At 31.0% G+C, this 20,104-nt stretch overlaps 5 protein-coding genes across 5 annotated transcripts; 2 read left to right on the top strand and 3 right to left on the bottom strand.

The window, feature by feature from the left end:
- Positions 1–60: 60 nt before the first annotated feature.
- Positions 61–1,361, top strand: LOC134828978 (zinc carboxypeptidase-like). Its single transcript, XM_063841970.1, has 2 exons — positions 61–965; positions 1,016–1,361. Exons 1-2 carry the CDS (start codon positions 61–63, stop codon positions 1,359–1,361), a joined length of 1,251 nt encoding a protein of 416 aa, XP_063698040.1.
- A 54-nt stretch (positions 1,362–1,415) lies between these two features.
- On the bottom strand, positions 1,416–3,275 carry LOC134828977 (glucose dehydrogenase [FAD, quinone]-like). The gene is made up of 2 exons (XM_063841969.1): positions 3,230–3,275; positions 1,416–3,169 (listed from the first exon to the last, which is right to left on the bottom strand). The coding sequence occupies exons 1-2, from the start codon at positions 3,273–3,275 to the stop codon at positions 1,416–1,418; spliced, it is 1,800 nt and encodes a 599-aa protein (XP_063698039.1).
- Positions 3,276–3,585: 310 nt separating this feature from the next.
- Positions 3,586–8,709, bottom strand: LOC134828976 (uncharacterized). Its single transcript, XM_063841968.1, has 3 exons — positions 8,661–8,709; positions 6,861–8,600; positions 3,586–5,357 (listed from the first exon to the last, which is right to left on the bottom strand). Exons 1-3 carry the CDS (start codon positions 8,707–8,709, stop codon positions 3,586–3,588), a joined length of 3,561 nt encoding a protein of 1,186 aa, XP_063698038.1.
- Positions 8,710–10,943: 2,234 nt separating this feature from the next.
- LOC134828360 (chymotrypsin-2-like) lies at positions 10,944–11,939 on the bottom strand. The gene is made up of 3 exons (XM_063841304.1): positions 11,755–11,939; positions 11,400–11,700; positions 10,944–11,347 (listed from the first exon to the last, which is right to left on the bottom strand). The coding sequence occupies exons 1-3, from the start codon at positions 11,922–11,924 to the stop codon at positions 11,009–11,011; spliced, it is 810 nt and encodes a 269-aa protein (XP_063697374.1). The 5' UTR covers positions 11,925–11,939; the 3' UTR covers positions 10,944–11,008.
- Positions 11,940–13,949: 2,010 nt separating this feature from the next.
- On the top strand, positions 13,950–17,142 carry LOC134828975 (glucose dehydrogenase [FAD, quinone]-like). The gene is made up of 2 exons (XM_063841966.1): positions 13,950–14,124; positions 15,413–17,142. Exons 1-2 carry the CDS (start codon positions 13,950–13,952, stop codon positions 17,140–17,142), a joined length of 1,905 nt encoding a protein of 634 aa, XP_063698036.1.
- Positions 17,143–20,104: the final 2,962 nt, after the last annotated feature.

Raw genomic sequence — 20,104 nt, 5'->3', positions numbered from 1 at the left:
TATAACTACTCAATGCACCTTTTTGATTTCTATTAGTATTCTAGTTTTCGTAAAATTATCATGAAATCGATCATTGTTCTTTTGTGCATTGGTTTGACGTTCGCTGTTAAGGCTCGTTACGACAATTACCACGTTTTTCGAGTTATTCCCGAAGACTTGACTCAACTCAATGTTTTGCGAGAGCTCGAAAACCAAAATAGCGGCTACATATTTTGGGAAACGCCCAACTTTATTGGTCGTTTCGCTGATTTTGTCGTGCCTCCTCACAAATTGGCAGAAATTGATATAATTTTAGCTAAATTTGGTATGGAATACACAACATTGACAACTAACTTACAGGAGTGGATCGACAATGAAGGTATTGCTCCTCGTAAACGTGCCGCTTTCGATTGGAATGAATATCACAATTTACCTACAATGTACAAATGGATGGATGACATTGCAGCGCAATATCCGAATATCGTGACGAAATTCAATGTTGGCAAAACGTACGAAGGACGAGACATCTTAGGATTGAAGATTTCGTATAAAGATGGAAATGAAGGAATTTTTGTGAAGGGTAATATTCATGCACGTGAATGGATTACAAGCGCCACTGCTACTTGGATTTTGAATGAACTTCTTACCTCAACTGATCCCAACGTTCGTGATATTGCTGAAAATATCGATTGGTATATTGTTCCAGTTGTAAATCCGGATGGTTTTCAATACAGTCACACGTCAGATCGCATGTGGCGTAAAAATCGTAAACCTTCGAGTAGTTTTTGCCATGGGGCTGACATAAATCGCAATTTTGGCTTCAAATGGATGGCCATGGGAGCTTCGGGTAATCCTTGTCATGAAGCCTACGCTGGATCTTCAGAATTCTCTGAGCCAGAAACTGTAGCATTAGCTGCTTTCTACTCTTCGATTGCTGAGAATATTACTGCTTATATCGATTTTCATTCGTTTGGTCAATTTTTGATGTAAGTTTATTTTTCTTAACTCAATTGAATTAAAATAATTTCTTTCGTAGGTATCCTTATGGAACATCTGGAGCTGGAGATATTTCAAATAGAAAGGAACACATTAAGGTTGGTAAGGCAATGCAAAATAAAATTGCTGAACGTTATGGAACAAAATACGTATTTGGAAACTTGGCGGAAACACTCTACGAAGCATCAGGTTGTGCCATTGATTGGGTAAAGGGAGTTTATGATACACCTTTTGTCTTTGTCATTGAAATGAGAGATACAGGAACTTATGGTTTTATGTTGCCTGCTGACCAAATCGTACCCAATGCTGAAGAAATTTTGGATTCATTGGTGACAATGGTTCAAGAAGCCCGCAAACTTGGATATTTTGATCAAAATAATAACTAAAAGTTTAGTAGGTTATTAGCAATTTTCTCAAAATATTTTTCATATAAATAAACCTTAAATGTTATGCTCTTGCTTTATCATGTCGGCACCTTTTTCAGCAATCATCATTGCCGGAGCAGCTGTATGCCCGGAATTTACATTTCTCATTACCGAAACATCAATTACTCGTAGCTTTCGTATTCCAATTACCTTTAAATCTGGCGTAACAACTGCTGTTGGATCACTTTTTTCACCCATGCGACAAGTTCCTGACATGTGATACATTGACGTTGTCAAATATTCCATCACACATTCCCAGTGCGCATCAGCATCGATAACAAATTTTGAACATCCCGGAATGCGCAAACCATAAAGTTGAGGATTGTATTTATTCCATGGTCCTGAGTTAAAAATCTTTTGAGCAGCACGAATTCCGCACAAAATTGTCTTTTTATCCTGTTTTGCTGCTTCCGGATCTGCAAAGGTGTTGGAATAAATGAGAGGCTTTGAAAATGGATTTGTATCACGAAGTGTCACGTAACCACGTGCTTTTGGATGAAGTAACAAAACAATGGCAGAAATGCTGTCATTTGCCATTCTTTGTAATGGACTATAGACTTGATCGTAGAAATTTTTAGTCATTCGATGGTTTCGGCGCTGATACAAGCCAAGATCTGTTACGTATGATGCTGGCGAAAAAATTAATTCAAAGTCAGGGACGCCTTCTGGTTTTGAGGAACCTTCACATTTGCCAAAAACGAGAGCTTCCATCGAATATGGGATACTTAATTGTGTTCCGCCTTGCGTTGTCCATTTAGCAGTTACTAAAGGATCAAAAGAAGCCAAAAACTGTATAGCTTTACCACTGAAACGCGTAGTGAAAGTCGTAGAAAGGGCTGGATGATCTTGCAAATTCTTTCCCACAGGCAAATCTCGTAAAACGGGAATTTTCAAAGCATTTAAAGTTGAAGCAGGTCCTATTCCGCTCAACATGAGTATTTGAGGAGTATTTATCGAGCCAGCAGATAAGATTAGTTCTCGTGTTATATAAGCGACATACGTGAGATTTCCTTTGTCAAAAAGAACTCCTTTTGCTGTATTGCCATCAAAAAGTACTTTTGTAACGTGCGAATTATAAGTCACGTAAAAGTTAGGTCTATTTTTCGCAATTTTCGTGACAAATTCTGTTCCTGTATCAACACGTCGACTATTGTGAGTACTCGCAAGTAAATACGACACTCCCAGCTGTCGTTCAGAGTTATAATCAACATGTGACATTCCCAGCGATATCCCAGCTTGCACGAACGTTTGTGAGTATTCTGTGCGAAAACGCGGGAACTCTGTAAACATTGGTCCATTGTAACCATGAGAATCTGGATCAATCATTCCTGGTTGTCCAGATTGCGTAAAATGTTCAGATTTTTTAAAATACTTTAAAATTGAGGCATAATCCCATCCGGTACATCCCTCAGCTGCCCACGAATCATAATCGTTTGGATTACCGCGAACATACATCATAGCGTTAATTTGTGACGAACCGCCGAGTCCTTTGCCGCGAGGGTAGTTACAACGTTGATCTTCCATAGCCAAGCATTCGTTGCCTTGTTTCTCATTTGTGTAGTTCCAATTGTATTCCGCATTGTTTTGCAATTTAACAGCTGCTAAAGGGACATCTTGTAAAAATTGAAGAGAATCGCCGCCAGCTTCGATAAGCAAGACTCGAATTTCAGGATTGGCGGAAAGACGTTCAGCAACGATACATCCTGCAGATCCTGCTCCAACGATGATGAAGTCAAAGTAACCATCAGCAGGTTTACAGGTAATGTTTTCTAAAATTTTTTGAAATCAAAAATTGAGTTTTCATCTCTCACAGCAGAAAAACTACTTACCAAATTTTAATAGAAAAAGCAGTAAAATAATTATAGGAAAAGCCATATTTTTTGTTGAAAATTATTTTCAGAACTGAATTTTGTTTCAGCTGTTGCACCAAATTTATACCACGAAATGAAATTTCTTTCAATATTTGCATTCATTTTGCATCTTTGTGGAATTTGGCATTGTTTATTCACAAATTAGCAGAATTTTTTTTATAGCCACGAGTTTTTTTCTTGATACAAAGTTCAATAATCGACCAAAAACTTTTATTTTTAAAATATTTTTTTTACAGGAGAATAAGGTAAATTTTAAGATTTTTAGTTTGGTTTAACATTAAAGTAATAGAATGTCTTAAATGTCTTGTTTTTAATTACCATAAATTTCCGAAATCATTTTTGATTAATTGGAATCCTTTTTCCGCCATCATCATGGTATGACATGCGACATGTCCTGTTGGAACATGTCTGATTGCTGAACTGTCAATAACTCTCAACGAATAGACGCCCATCACGTGGAAGTTACGATTTACAACAGCATTTCCATCATCGATTCCCATGCGACAAGTTCCTACTTGATGATAAATGTTTGTTGCCATATACTTAAAAAGACATTTCCAATGCGCATCACTATTTAAAGAATAGCTTGAACATCCCGCTATATTCGGTATATGTTGCTGTGGATCATACTTTTTCATGGAATTCGATTCGAAAATTTGCTGAGCCTTCCTGATGCAACTCAGCATAACATCAGCATCAGCTGGATTAGTAAACATCTTTGAATAGATTTTGGGTGAACTTTTTGGATTAGTATCGCGTAATTGTATCTCTCCAACAGATTTGGTATTGAGTACCATGCATATAACAGCCATAGAATCATTTGACTTGCTTGCTATCGGTCCAAAAGCTTCATTGAAGAAGGAGTCTTTCATACGATGGTTTTTACGTTGAAGAATTCCGCCCAGCGAGGCATAAGAGGCGGCTGTAAAAATCATTTCGTAATCCGGATAGCCGGGTTTTTGAGTTGAAGTACTTGAACGACCAAAAGCAAGAAGATCGACAGCCATGGGAAGACTTAGTTTCGTACCGCCACCTATTAACCATGAAAACCAATCAGATACAAGATCATCGGGGTTGACACTTTTGCCCGTGGTATTTGTGACATATATTGGCGCGTAAATACTTGGATGATCTTCCATGTATTTGCCAACTGGGGCATTTTTAACTACTGGGATGTTGAGACTGTTTAAATGTGCTTGAGGTCCAATGCCACTTAACATCAAAAGTTTTGGGGAATTGAAGACGCCAGCACTTACTATGATTTCATTTTTCACAGGAGCATAATACAATTGGTCATCTTTAATAAAATTAACACCTATCGCAACTTTGTTAGAGTTAAATACGATTTTGGTGACCAAAGCTTCGTACACAATAGTCAAATTCGGGTAGTTTTTCGCTACTGTATTGATATAAGTACTGCACGTTTCTTCACGTCTTCCGTATTTCGTGTAGGATTGCAACCATGACACAATATTCGGATTCGTATTATCTTTTGAATTATAATCCGCATGAGTCAAACCCTTTTCTATAGCACCTTGCATGAAAGCATTTGCAAACTCCGTGCGATATCTTGCAAATTCAACTGTCATTGGACCGCTTGTACCGTGACTTGCTCCATGCACAATTGTCGGCGTTCCTCCAGCTGAACTAAATTTCTCGAATTTTTTGTAATACTGAAAATCGTTATCGTAATTCCAGTTTTGAATATTCGCTTCTTGTAAACGTTCAAAGTCATTTCGTTTCGAGCAAACGTGCATCATGGCATTCAAACAAGTACTGCCGCCGCAACCTTTTCCTCGAGGAAATGAACATTGTTGATTTTCCATGCCGAGACATATGTTGGGTTCAACTTCGTTCACATAGCCCCAATTGTAATCCTCATGTTTTTGCAGTAGCAAAGAACCCAATGGCTTATCTGCGAAAGCTTGTAATGTATGTTTACCAGCTTCAAGTGCGAGAACTTTCAGTTTGGGATTTTCGCCAAGACGAGTAGCAAGAATTGCTCCAGCAGCTCCCAAACCGATTACACAGAAATCCCATTCAGGTTTTCCATCAGGAACGAAATTGGTTTGGGCAGTAATGAATTCTATGAAAATTTAAAAAAAAAATTTATAAAAATTATTAAAATAATTTTATTAAGCTTAAAAACCTTACCAACTAACAGCAACGTTAGAAAAACACTTGATTGAAATTTTAATCTCATTTTTAAATTCACTTTAAATTTTTCAAAGATTTTTTTTTAGGTCTTTACTTCTTAAAGACTTTTTCACAATTGATCTCCCTCAGAGATACTTCGATCAGTCTCTTTATATCAGACTCTTTTGTTTAAAGAAACTGTTCAAAGTCAAATATTTTTCAACGTCTTCTCGAAAGGTAACAATAACAAAACAGGCGGACACGAAATATTTCTTAATCTCTTTGTTTTTTTTTTATTTTTTTTTCTTAATTTCTTATAATTATTTTTTTTTTCAGAAAAGTCATAATAATGGATAGGGCCAAAAACAATAAGGTAAGTTCTTAAAATCTGAATTTTAAGTTTCAGAAATCAATTCTAATTAATTCAAACCAAGCATATAAACTTAACAGTGTCTTCTGCTTTAAAGAGTCTCCGAGATACAAAATAATTTGAAGTATTGTATCGGCCTGCAATGTTGTTTTTCCCAAAATGATCGAAAATAAATAAAAATATATTACGTCTGAATTTAAAAACAACTGTTTAAAAGTCCACAACACGAAAATAATAAATTTGTTACCAACTGATCCTTTTTGCCTTTTAAATAACTTAAAAATTACTCACCCATGCCTTCATTTAGTAATGAGCCTGTAAAATCTTTAAATTGACGAAAATAACAACTTTAAAGGGTTTCGAAGCAGAGATATTTAATAAAAAAGAAAATTCTGAGATAGTTACTGGGTTCAATTTTTTTATCAGGTCAAAGACTTTACGATTCTCAGAAATAAAAAAGTTTTTTATATTTGTTCTGAATAAACTCGAAGATCAAACAATGAACGATAAAAATGAAATTCGTCATTTTTATTTTCTGCTGAATAAACTCAGACATCAATGTCAAACAGCATCTTAAAAAAATGAAATATTTAAGTAATAAAATTTTTTTTAATTGAACAAGTGTAATTTTAATAAATGTTTCAAATTTCATTCTATCAATTTTTTTTTTGAAAATCACAATTAAAAAATTTTTGAGTGTTAAAAATAAAGTTTTAAATTTCCATAAAAAAATTAATTTATAAAGCTTCAAATTTATTTCGAAAGTTTTTAAATACCTTTACATTCAAAATGACAAACTTAAAATTTTTTTTTGTTCAATATTTTCATTTTTTTTTTGTTCATTATTTTAAATCAATATTTTTTTTTATCTACTTTAAGATTTTATCTTATCAGAACATTTCAAGTTAAATTAAAATTATTAATTGAAAATAAGAATTTTATGAAAAATATGAAAATTTTCAAGTCAAAAATTATAAAAATATTTTAATTTAAATTTTCAAAGTAATACTGTTTCAAAATTTGTAAAATTGTTCGATTTTTTCCCGATTCCTTGGAAAAACGTATCCATTTCCCTTTCTTTACGATAAGCGGGACCATAAAGCTTCTTCATATCATCCGCTACTTTCTTCGCCATCATCATAATTGTTGCTTCCGACGGACCTGAAACGTGACTTCGCATCACAGAAGCATCAACAACTCTCAATTTTTCCACACCAATGACTTTACAACTGGGATCCACAACTGCCGTTTTATCCGACGGAGGTCCCATTTTGCATGTACCAACGCCATTTACTGCTGGCATCGCTAGATACTTAAAGCAGCAATACCAATACGGATCAGAGTCAAAGCCTTGGGCATTGCATTCTGGAATGTTCAAGGGATACAGAGTTGGAGCGTATTTTTTCATTGGTTCTGACTTGAAAATCGCTTTAGCTTTTTTGATGCAAGCCAAGAGTGTTTCCATATCTTCGGCCACGTCAAATATTTTCGGGGAGATATAAGGATCTGTGGTTGGTTTTTTCTCTCTGATCCAGAGACTTCCCTTGGATTTTGGATGGAGAAGGGTGCAAGTACAGGATAGAGCGTCTTTTCCCTTCAAAGGTCCAAAAACAGTTTCAAAAAATTGTTCGGTTATACGATGATTTTTCCGCAGATATTTTCCCCCGTCAGTGGCATAATGTGAAGCTGTGAAAGTTATCTGGTAATCCGGAATGCCAGCAGGTAGTTTTGATTTTGGAGATCGACCAAAGGCAATGACTTCTTTGCCTTCTGGTATCGCAAGAATGTTTAGTTCATTTTCAGCCCAAGCTCCGATACTATCGTAAACTTCGTCGTAATCGATACATTCGTCTACTGTGTTGGTTGTATAAATCAGAGCATGGAAATTGACTTGATCAGACAAAAATTCGCCCACAGGCAAATCTTTAACCACAGGAATTTTATACGCATCCAATATGCTTTTCGGTCCAATTCCGCTCAACATCAGAATTTGTGGAGACTTGACGACGCCTGCACTTAAAATAACCTCTCTTCGGGCAGCTGCTTGATAAACTTTTCCATTTTGAGTGAAATGAACACCGGCGAGTTGCCCATTTTGAAAAACTAACTTATTAACGTTGGCGTTAAGGGCAGCCTCTATAACAAAATCACTTTTTATCAACAAATCCGCTGCCACATTTTGACGTTTTCCTTCATTAGTGTTTTGCTGAATGAAAGAAATCACGTCGGGTTCCCTGTTTTTCTCATTGTAATCCGCGTGTTTACATCCCTGCGAAACACCGCCGGTAATAAAGTCACGTGCGAAATTTGAATGTTCACAAAATTCCGTTACATAAATGCCATTTTCGCCGTGATCGGAATCTTCAATGGGACTCGGACGCGTTGGTGCTGGTGCGACAAGTTTCTCCAAGTTTTTAAAATGCGGCAAAACTGATTCGTAATCCCATCCAGTGCATCCCTCAGCTGCCCATGCATTAAAATCACCCGGGACTCCGCGTGAATAAATCATTGAGCTAATTTGCGATGAGCCGCCGCTGCCTTTGCCGCACGTGTAAGCACATTTGGATTCTTCCATAGCGCGACATACTCCATTCCATGGTTCACTTTTGAATTTCCAATTATATTCTTCGTCTTCTTGTTGACGAAGTGATAACAGAGGAGCATCTTGAATTAAGCACACTCCTCGCCCGGTATATGCATTTGGTCCTGCTTCGATGAGTAAAATTTGCCATTTAGGAAAATTTCGGGCAAGTTCGTGGCACATTACGGAGCCTCCATATCCTGATCCAATGACGATGACGTCCCAAGTGCAGGAAAATAATTCTAATGAACAAGAAAAAAATTATTTTTTTTTTAATTTTTCATTAAATTTCAATCACTTACTAGTTTTATTTAACAGCAGCAACAACCACAGCAAGAGTCGTTGAGACATTTTTTTGCATCTGTTTTGGTAAGAAGTATTTTAAGAACTGATTAATTTTATTCCCTTTGCACCAAATTTATACGTCGCGAGAGCACCTACACAGAAATTACTTTCATTTTGCATAACTTATGCAATTTTGCCAAATTCTGCACAACATGTGATGTTCTCATGGTTCATTGACCTTTATTGAACTTTGTTTATCGATAGAATTTATTTGGATGTTGCATTAAAATTCTTTTAATTTGGTTTGTTTAAGTAATAAAACAGTGATTTTAAAATTTTTAAAAATTTTTCTTGAAAAACTTCGAATTTTCGAAAATTTGTCTAATTGAACTTCGAATTTTCGAAAATTTTTCTTAATGAACTTCAAATTTTCGAAAGTTTGTCTCAATTAACTTCGAATTCAAAAAAAAAAAATCTTAATAATCTTCGAATTTTCGAAAATTTCTCTTTTTGAACTTCGAATTATCGAAAATTTGTCTTAATGAACCTAAAATTTTCGAAAATTTGTTTAAATTAAATTTAAATTTAATTTTTTAAAATGTACTTCGAATTTTTGAAATTTTTCGAAAACCTAATTGAACTCATACGTTGAGGGTCTCTTAAAATAAAAAAAAATCAAAGTAGGCCAATTTTTAAATTTGAAATTAATTTTTAAATCAACAGTAACTGAAAGAAAACACAAAAAAAATCTAAATTCTCGTAATGGGTCTCCAAAAATGTTCATCTCTTCTCGTATTAAGCGACAGTTTCGAAGCTCTCGATACCGTTATTCGTCCTGTAACTGCTGAACTTGAGCTTGGTGCAAAAATAAGACGAAATTCAACGCCACGAAATTCATCTCAATCCATCAAACCTTTGTTCGTTCAACGAAAAATCAAAAAATCTCCCAAAATTTTATGGAAAACTGAATTTCCTGCTGATCCAATACCTCCAAAGTGCCGCCATTATGACAACTTAATATTAGATCGTGACATTTTTACGCGAGACGAACATAGAAAATTCCTTTCTGTGCCAAAAAAATCCTTCGACACGAGATCAAAAGCACAAAAACAGCCGAAAAAAGTTCCTCGTTGCATTCCGCCAATGACGATTCGTCTTCAGATGCTCGCTCAACCACGAAAACGTGACGTCCTTCAGACTTGGCAAAAACATTCGCGGATCTTGGATGGCAAACAAATCGATAAATTTCATAAAATTTTGGCGGAATGTTCAAACAACGTTATGGACACGAAAAAAGCTGCACGATTTATGAGGCAATGCAAGAAAGACGAGAAATTGAGACGAAAATGTAAAAAGGAGGAAAAGAAAAGATTACAGAAGGAAATTGAAGAAATTCAGTTTAATGAGATACGAGCGTTGATATTGAGAATTTTCAGTGAAGCACGAGAATTTTTAATGGAGATACCAACAAGACACGAATTGAGCCCAGAAATGAAAGATTTTTCGGAAAAAGTTTATCAGAAAATTCGAAAAATGTTGGAAACTGAAGTAATTGAGGAGAAAAATGAAATTTTAAAGGAAAAAGCGATGAAATTATTGGCTGACAAGGTTGCTGTATGGGCTCAAGGATTCTTGAAAGCAGTACACTGTGCCAATTCTGAAGAAAAAAGTGACTCAGAGTTCAAAGGATATGCTATCGATGACTTTATGCTTGAAGGAGACGAAAGTTTTCATGAAGAAATTGGCCAAATTTCAAAGGAAAGTGAAGCTGAAAAGGAAATTGAAGACGAAATCGTTCTCGATTTGGAAGTTGAAACTCTTGCAAACGGCTTGATAGACAGCATTTTGAAAATTACGATGCCAAGTAATGTTGAATTGATATCCAGCAGCGTTGAAACGTCTCCAAGAAGTGCTGAATTGATTTCAAGCAACATTAAAACGAGTCTGAGAAGTGCTGAATTGACCCCCAGCAAAGTTGAAACAAATTCGAAGAGTGCTGAATTGAGCAAAGAATCCAGCAAAGTTGAATCAAATTCCAAAGCTTCTGAATTGACTTCGAGTAAGGTTGAAATCAATTCGAAGAGTGCTGAATTGAGCAAAGAATCCAGCAAAGTTGAAATCAATTCGAAGAGTGCTGAATTGAGCAAAGAATCCAGCAAATTTCACACTAAATCCAAAAGCGCTGAATTGAGCAAAGAATCCAGCAAAGCTAAAACAAATTCAAAAATTGCTGAATTGGCATCCAACAAATCTTCTGAAGCTTCAGGATTGGAAAAAGATGAAAAAATAAAAGAAAATAATTGAAATTTCTTCATGACTCCCAACTTTTTTTCAAATAAAAACTTTTAAACTTAATTTTTTTTCTTCAAGCAGCGATCGTTCCTTGATCACTTCTCGGCATAAATCCTCCCGAATATTCTGCGACATTAGATCTTATCCAATCATGGTAGTACGAAACTCTTGCATGAGCATCTGGATATCCTCTTCCGCATGGAATTCCCCAATTAACGACACCAACTAATTTTCCTTCGTACGTCAAGGGGCCTCCCGAATCGCCATTACATGCTCCTTCGCCTGCTTTTGTAAAAGTACACAAATGACCGATATCGACAGATGAGTCGTTGCTATGAAGCTTGTAACATTCCTCATAAGGTACGTATTTCAAGTCGATCGTTTGTAATTGATCGGGAATTTTTCCGCCAGCCTGAAAATGAATTTTTAATGAAAAATCGAAAAAAATTAAAAAAATTACTTACCGATAATCTTCCCCATCCAGTCAACGTAATGACAGCTCCTGCAGGAACCTCATGTTCGGAATATTTGATCGGCTTGACTTTATCATTGAATAAAATCGGAGTTTTAAGACGAATTAATCCAATGTCGTTATGGAATGAAGGTTGGTTATACCGATGATGATAAATAAGAAGATCTGGATTGTACTTTGTGCCTCCTTTTTTCAAGTCATTTGTACCCACGAGTACTGTATACATGTTTGGTTGATACCCGCGGATACAATGGGCAGCTGTGACAATCCATCGAGGGTTAATTATCGCGCCACTGAACAAAAATTTATGAAAAATTCTTTTAAAAAACCTAAAGAAAAATTCTTACCCGCAATTATGTCCGAAAAATCCTTGAAGCGAAACTTGGAAAGGAGCTGCGCCATCAGCAGCATCTGTGCCTCCAATTATTCGTAAGCCATCGAGACGATTAAAGGAATTTTCAAAAGCTTGCGAAATCCCGAAAATAATGAAAAATATAAAAATTTGTGTTAAAAACATGTTTAGACGTTTTGCGGTGCGCGAAATAATTAACTGGCGCTTTGAAATTTCTCTTCTAATTTATACTCTTATCGCTTATCGTAAAAAGACAGATTTTAAGTGGCTCTTAGAGATTAGCTTTGAACTACTTTGCGATTAGACATCAAGCGTAGAATGTCGAGACCTGGAAAAGTTTTTATCTTGCAAACAATGGAAACTTGTCTTGGATTCGATTTTGAAGCGTGTGCCGGTTTCATTTTCTGCTGTTATTGTAATAAAAATCTAAAAATAGAAAATGTTGAATTTAATTAGAATTCCTTTAAATAAAAAAATATAAAAAATAAAATAAAATATTTAATTCTAAAAATTAAAAAAAAAAATAAATAAAATAAAAAAAATCTCATTAAATTTAAAAGACAAAAAATTCCTAAAAACCTAAATAATTTTATAAAAATTTAAATAAAAAATAAAAGTTAACCTCAAAATTTATAAAATAATTAGAAAAAATAAAAAATAATATTTTTTCCTTTAAATTCAAGAAAATTAAATGAATAATTTAAAAAAAACATTTTAAACAAAAAATAAATTAATAAAAATAATTAAATAAAAAAAAATTAAAAGACAAAAAAATCTAACCTTAAAATTTGAAGAAATTTTCTAATCTCAAAATCTTGAATAAAAACAAAGAAAAAAAAATTAGGTAATTTAGGTAATAATTTATGATTAAAAATTTGATAAATTTTTTATATATTATTAAATGACTTATGAAAACTAATTATTTACAAAATATACTAAATTTTATCCAAATTTAAAGAAATTCGGTAAAAAATAATTAAAAACTTAATTAATTTAACTAAAAAAAAAAAATACAATAAAATTATAACGTTAAAACTTGAAGATATTTTTTAAAATTCTAAGTAAAAATTAAAATAAAAAAAGTAAAATTTGAATAAAAAATTCTTAAATATCTGAAGCACTTACATACTTATATATTTTAAAGAAAAAAAATTAAAGCCTGAAATTACCTAATTTTTTTTAAAATAAATTTTAAGAAAATAAATTAAATAAAATTGAAATAAAATGATAAAAATTCAATAAATTTATAAAAATTATTTAAAATTTTTTATCATATATTTTTAAAATTAAATAACATTTTTTTTTATCACTTTAGTTGTAAATCCCTGAAAGTCAACGCACCTTGTTCCCGAAGGCATGAATATTGATCAAAACAAAAGACGTCGAAGAATTACACTTTCAAGGTAACAAAACGCAACGTGCCTTCCTTAACACAAAAGCACACATCAATGAACGAAAGAAAGACAAAGAGTACAACAAAAAACAACAACATAAAGAAGAGAACGGCAACTCATCTTTATAATTTTTATCAATGACCAGTTCTCGCTTAGCCTTGATCATGAACGCATCTGTTTTAAATTATTTTATCTAAATATTGATAAAAAAAATTAAAAAAAAAACGCAAAATCAGTTAAACAAATATTTGTGAAATTAAAATATTAGAGAATTATTCAGACAAAAAGTAAATATTTTTAAACTAATTTCCAGCTGTTAAAATAAAATTTTTAATTTAAAAAAATTCAGTGAATAAAATTAACCTGATTAGATTTTTTGTCACGTACAGTTGACCTAATTTTAAAATTTATCCACAAAAAAATTTTTTGAAAAATTGTCACACGTTGCGGGTCACTAACCTTAGGCACGGTGTCTTCCGTTAACAAAGTGTTTTATCGCAGTCAATAAAAAAAATTACCAAAAAAAAAGTTATTTTGTACCTACAAGAAATTAACAAGAAAAAAAATGTGTTAACTTCTTAATCAAACAAAAAAATTTTTGAAAATTAATTTACATTTTTTACGTTTTTTTGATATAATTTCTCTTTCTTCTCTCACTTCATTTAAATAATATCTCGCAGAAGAGCATCATTAGTCATCGTCGCAGTCACCAATTTACCGCTAGAAGCATTCGACGCGTGATTCTGATACAAATTCATCACTTTTTTGTTCAAAGTCGTAGGGAATTAGCAGCGCGATGTTAACTCCATCATCGAGGAATGTCATAATCGTCGCAGCGATAATTCTCGCTGTGGTTCATCAATCATGCGGATTCTTCTTTCTAAAGTCACTGTTGCTGGATTATGCGGCGCGTGAATACAACAAACAAAACAAACAAAGTCCCGTTACTGCATCGTATAATCATTATAACAGTAAGTAAGGTGCATTGAATTGCAATGGGAATGGCGTGCCGGCAAAAAAATAATAAATAAAAAGTGAATTCTTAATGAGATTTTTGCGAGTTTATTTGAAATATTTGATATTAATGTGTTTTTTGATCTTAATTTAAGGCGCTCGAGGATTTTTTGTGGGTTTAAAAAAGATTATGAGGTTAATGACTTTTTTGCCCTTAAAAATAACTTAAGGCGAAATTTCATAAATATTTTATAAGCAAGAATAATGACAAATTTTAAAGGAAATTCATAAAATATTTTAAAAAATCGGATTCAAATCTAAAAAAATTTTTAAAAATAAAAGAATTTTTTTTCAAAAATAAAAAATCAAAAAATAAATTTAAATTGAAATTAAAAAAATAAAAAAAAAGTTAAAAATTCTTTTTTAAATAATATTGAATAAAATTTGAATAACAAAAAAATTAAAAATTTTATGTATTTAAAAGTTAAAAGAAAATTTAAAAAAAATAAAAAATGGTTGAAATTCAAAAAAAATTCAATAAATAATTCAAATTCAAAAAAAAATGAAAAAAAAAAAATTAAACAAAAATAAAAAAAATTAAAAAATAAATTTGAAAAATTGCTAAAAAAATTGTAATTTTTATTAAAAAAAAAAAAAAAAAAATTTAAAATTTTGAACAAAATATAAAAAAAATAATTAAAATTCACATAATAATAATTCTAAAAAATTTTGCAAAATTGTTGGTCTTCAGAGTTTGCCAATTAGCTTCAAAAATGCGTTAATTTGAAGAAAAAATAAATAATTAAGAATTTAAAAATTTCTTCAATTAATGTTAAAAAAAATTTTTTAAAATTCTAAAAAAATAAATAAAAATAATGAATTTAAAAAAAATTAAGAAAATAATTTTAAATATTTAATTAAAAATCATAAAAAAATAATTTAAAAAAATTAATTAAAATTTTTGAAAAAAAAAATAAAAATAATTAATTTAAATAATTTTATTTAAAATTTTAGAAATTAAAAAAAATTGAAAAAAATTAAAACTCAATAATTATTTTAAAAATTATATATACCTCGAATTAATTCTTGAATAAATATTTGATAAAAAATTGAAAAAAAAATATTTAATAAATTTAAAAAAATTAAAAGGTTAAAAAATTATAATTTTAATGAAAATTAAAATAATAGAAAAATAAATAATTGAAATTCACAAAATAAAAGTTCTAACAAATTTTAATATTTAAAAATTAATTAAAAAAAAAATTACGAAAAAATATTTTTAAAAAATTTTACCTCTTATTTCAGGTTTCGGCACATGGTCCCTGCTCAACTCATACGACTTCATTGTCGTTGGCGCCGGCACGAGCGGTTGCGTCTTAGCCTCTCGCCTCTCCGAAAACCCCAATCACAAAGTTCTCCTCATCGAGGCAGGCAAACAGGAAAACTTCCCGAACGACATTCCAATTTTCGCCGCTTACCTTCAAAGCACTTCGTTCAACTGGAATTACGTCACGGAACCGCAAGAGGGCGCTTGTCTCGGCATGGAAGATCAACGTTGCGCTTTTCCACGCGGCAAGGGCGTCGGCGGCTCATCTCTGATCAACTACATGATTTACAATCGCGGAAATCGCCATGATTTCGATCAATGGGCTGCGATGGGCAACAAAGGCTGGAGTTACAACGAAATTTTGCCGTATTTCAAGAAAAGTGAGAGAAATTCTTTAAGAGGTTTGGAAAATAGCACTTTTCACGGCAAAAATGGCCCAATGAACACGGAATTTGTGCGACATCGCACGAAATACGCAAAAGCTTGGATGCAGGCGCAAAAAATATTGGGAATTAAACGAACAGATTACAACGGAGAAGATCAACTTGGGACGAGTTACGTTCAAGCAACGACTTTAAATGGGCATCGTCGAAGCACAGCAGCAGCTTTTATCGACCCGATTTTGTGGGAACGTCCAAATTTGCATATTTTGACGGAAGCGAGAGTGACTAAGGTGCTTATTGATCCTGACACGAAGGAAGCTTACGGTGTCGAGTACGTGCGATTCCGAAAACGGGGAAATGTCTTCGCCGCAAAGGAAGTTATTCTCTCCGCAGGTGCTTTTAGCTCCCCGCAATTGTTGATGTTGAGTGGCGTGGGTCCCGCACACGATTTACGACGCATTGGAGTGCCTCTGATTCACGAATTGCCGGTCGGGAAGATGATGTATGATCACTTGAGTCACTTTGGACCCACTTTTACCGTCAATACGAGTGGAATTTCGATCTCGTCGGATAGAGTTCTCTTCCCTCACGTCTTGAAAGATTATTTTACGACCGGCGGATCGACTCTCGGCATCGTTGGAGGCGTCGAAACATTAACTTTCCTCAAAACGCCGAACTCCAAGTACCCCCGAAGTGTTCCCGACATCGAATTACTCTTCATTCCGGGCGCTTATAGCTCCGATCAAGGCACCGGCATCAAACGTGGCATGCGAATCACGGACGAAATTTACAATTCCGTTTATCGCGAACTCGATAAACCGCATCAAGACGTCTTTTCGATCATGGTAATGCAATTCCATCCCAAATCCGTTGGTTATCTCGAACTAAAGGACAGAAATCCCTTCCATTGGCCTCGTTTCTACCCGAATTACTTCAAAGAACCATCCGATATCGAAGATATTTTGTTTGGCATCAAAGAAGCTATTCGTATCGTCAATACGCCGCCTTTTGAGAAATTTAATGCGAAAATTCACGCAACTCCGCTGCCAAATTGTAAATCGCATGGATTTGGTACTGATGATTATTGGAGATGCTCAATAAGGACACTTTCGGCATCGTTACATCATCAAGTGGCAACGACGAAAATGGGTCCGGAAAGCGATCGCACAGCAGTTGTGTCGCCTGAGCTGAAAGTGCATGGCATGAAAAAGTTACGCGTTGTCGATATTGGGGTTGTGCCGTTACCGCCAACGTGTCACACGGCAGCGATTGCGATGATGATCGGGGAAAAGGCGGCGGATTTGATAAAAGCGGAATATCAATAAAATATTTATTTTATTTTTCTTTAGTAGATAGTGCTCTTTTTATTCATTTTTTTTTTTAGAATACACTTACGATTAATTTTTCTTTTATTTTTTTTATTATTTTCATTAAGTATAGACTTTAAATATAATTAATAATAATTATATTTTATATTTATTTTTTAAGACAGTAGTCAATATACTTTGCATTTATTAATTTTTAACATTTATTAAATTTATTTATTTTTTTTATAATTTTATTTTATTTATCTTTTTGTGTTGTAAGGAATTTCATTGATGATCAAAAATATGTGAAAAATAAAAAAAATATTTAATAAATAAAAATTAAATTATTGTAATTATCTTTACTGTTATTTCCTGGCGCTTAATAAATATCTGTTATAAATTTTATACGTAAGTAAATGGCGTTAAAGTCGCGTGTCAAGAACGCGAAAGGAAATAAGATAAAAAATTTTATTATATATTTTGCTGTGAAGGTTAATGATAAATTATTATAACTTTAATGTTAGTTTATAAATAATTATAATATATATGTATTTTTAAAAAATATAAATTTTAACTTTTTATTATTATCTTCATCAAAAATTTAAAATTTTACATTCAAAGAATTTAAATTTTAATTTTGTAAAAATAAATAGATTTTTTTAAATACATCTTTTAATTTAATTACTTAGTTAAACAAAAAATAATATAAAATTTAAAAAAATTATAAAATATATTTTTTTTATTATTTAACATAGCTTTAAATATGTTCAAAAAATTTAATTTATTAATTTTAAAATAAAAAAAAAATAATTAGTAATTTCATTATTTCATAATTTCATTTGCCTTCATTAATTATATAATTTTTTTACAATTAAAATAACAAAAATAAAAAAAAATATAAAAAATTGTAAAAATAATAAAAAGTAAAAAAAATCTAAAATAAATATTTCAATTGAAATTTTACTTTTTATAATAATTAAAAATTGACGATAATCATTTCTTGTTTAATTTTTTTTATTTATTTTTAATAGAGAATTTTTTTTCTTTTGTAAAATATATTTTTTGTTATTCAACACTTGCAACATTAAATTAGTTCGATTTTAATTATCTTTAATAAATATAATTAAATAATTTACAAAAATTAACTTTCAACAATTCATAATTTTTTTTTTAAACATTTGACATATTCAACAAAATAAATCAAAAAATACATAAAAATATATATTTTTTATGAATATTCGGAAAAATAGTTTTTTTAAGTATATTATTTTATTTGTTATTTGCTCATAAATTTATTTTATTAGGAATCTTCACATAACATTTTGTTTCAATTTTATTTTACTTATAATTGTATATATTTTTAATTGATTTATTTTTATTATTTATCATATATTTTATAATTTTATTTCATATATTTTTGGTACTTTCTCAATATATATAATTCCATATTGAATATTTTATTTATAATTTTAGGTAATATAACATTTATCAGGATAATGTTTTTTTTATTATTAATTTTTAGGTTTAGAAGTCAATAGGTGCATTTTGGATAAAAAGAAGATTTCTACTAGGCATTTAGAGGTGATTTTACTTTTTTCCATGATTTTTTTGCTTGGCTCGGGTCTCCATCTATCTATACAGTTTATCACACAGGTTTAATTTTTATTTTTTTTTTTATTATTATTTTAAGATATTTTAAGTTAATTTAAGGGGGATACGAGCAAGGTTTGTACAGTTTTACAGATTTTTTTACATTTATTTTTTTTTATATCAGCACGTGTCCTGTATTTTTGTTATTTTTTATAAGGTTATAAGCAATTATTCATATACTTTATTTATGTTTAAGTTCCCTAAAATTTTTCCCTATCTAGATATTTTTTAATAATAATTAATTAATGAAAGAGCAAGCAAAATAAAAGTTAAAGTTTTAATACAATTACAAGAAAAATGATCGATTTTTTTCGTATTTCGATACATTTTCTTGTATTTTATTTAAATTTAAGCGATTTTAGGAGCGTTTCATGCTTTTTTTGTTAGGTAAGTTTTATATGTATAAAATATTCCCTCTTTGATTATTTTTAGTTTTTAATGTAAATTTGTATAGATTTAGTTTAGTAGCTTAATTAAGATAATTTTCAAGATTATTTTTTATATTTATATTTATAAATAAATGCCACAATTAACACATTTATTAGTCATTTTAGTTCACACAATATTTTTTTATGTATTAATTAATTATTTATTAGTAATTATTTTTTTTTATTTGATTGCCGTTATGAAATTGGCCATTTATTTTATTTTTGTGTGTTATGTGCTGTTTACTGTGTGTGTGAATGAAATGTATGAAAGTCCCTAATTAAGTTCTTTAATTCATATGTGTATGTTATTTGTAATTAGCTCTCACATGACATTGAAGGCAGATTATTTTTTGTGTTTTTTTTTTGGTTTAAACATTTATTTATAGTTTGATATTTTTTTAAATTTTTTTATAAGATGTGGAAGCATTTTTCTTAAATATTGTAGTGTATAATAGCTGTCTGGACCCATTTTTCGGTCTTTTCGTGTCATTTTGTGTCATAAATTTTATTTTTTTTAATTTTTTTTTCATAGATTAATTTTGACTTTGACAGATGTCATAAGCTTTTTAATAAATTATAAAAAATAATTATTTTTTTTTTTAATTTTTATTTATTTAATTATTTAATTTTTTAAATAATTAAATAATTTAAACATTTTTTTGAATAATTTTTAGAAAATTTATTTTTTTAATATTTTTCAATACCTAAATTTTTATAAAAAAATTGAAAATAAATTTAAAAAATTTTAAAATGTCATTATTTTGACTTTTAAAATGTGACCTGGGATGAAAAAATTAAAATTTGCATTGGGATAAAATTTTCAAAATGTGTATTGGGTCATTTAAAGTGGTTCAAAATTAAAATTTATTAATTTTTAAAAATATTTCGAAAAAATTTATTCA

This window comes from Culicoides brevitarsis, chromosome 2 (assembly GCF_036172545.1).
Source record: "Culicoides brevitarsis isolate CSIRO-B50_1 chromosome 2, AGI_CSIRO_Cbre_v1, whole genome shotgun sequence".
NCBI classification, from domain to species: Eukaryota; Metazoa; Arthropoda; class Insecta; order Diptera; family Ceratopogonidae; genus Culicoides; species Culicoides brevitarsis.
The sequence above is the reverse complement of the archived record's forward strand: the minus strand, read 5'-3'. Positions and strand labels throughout refer to the sequence as shown.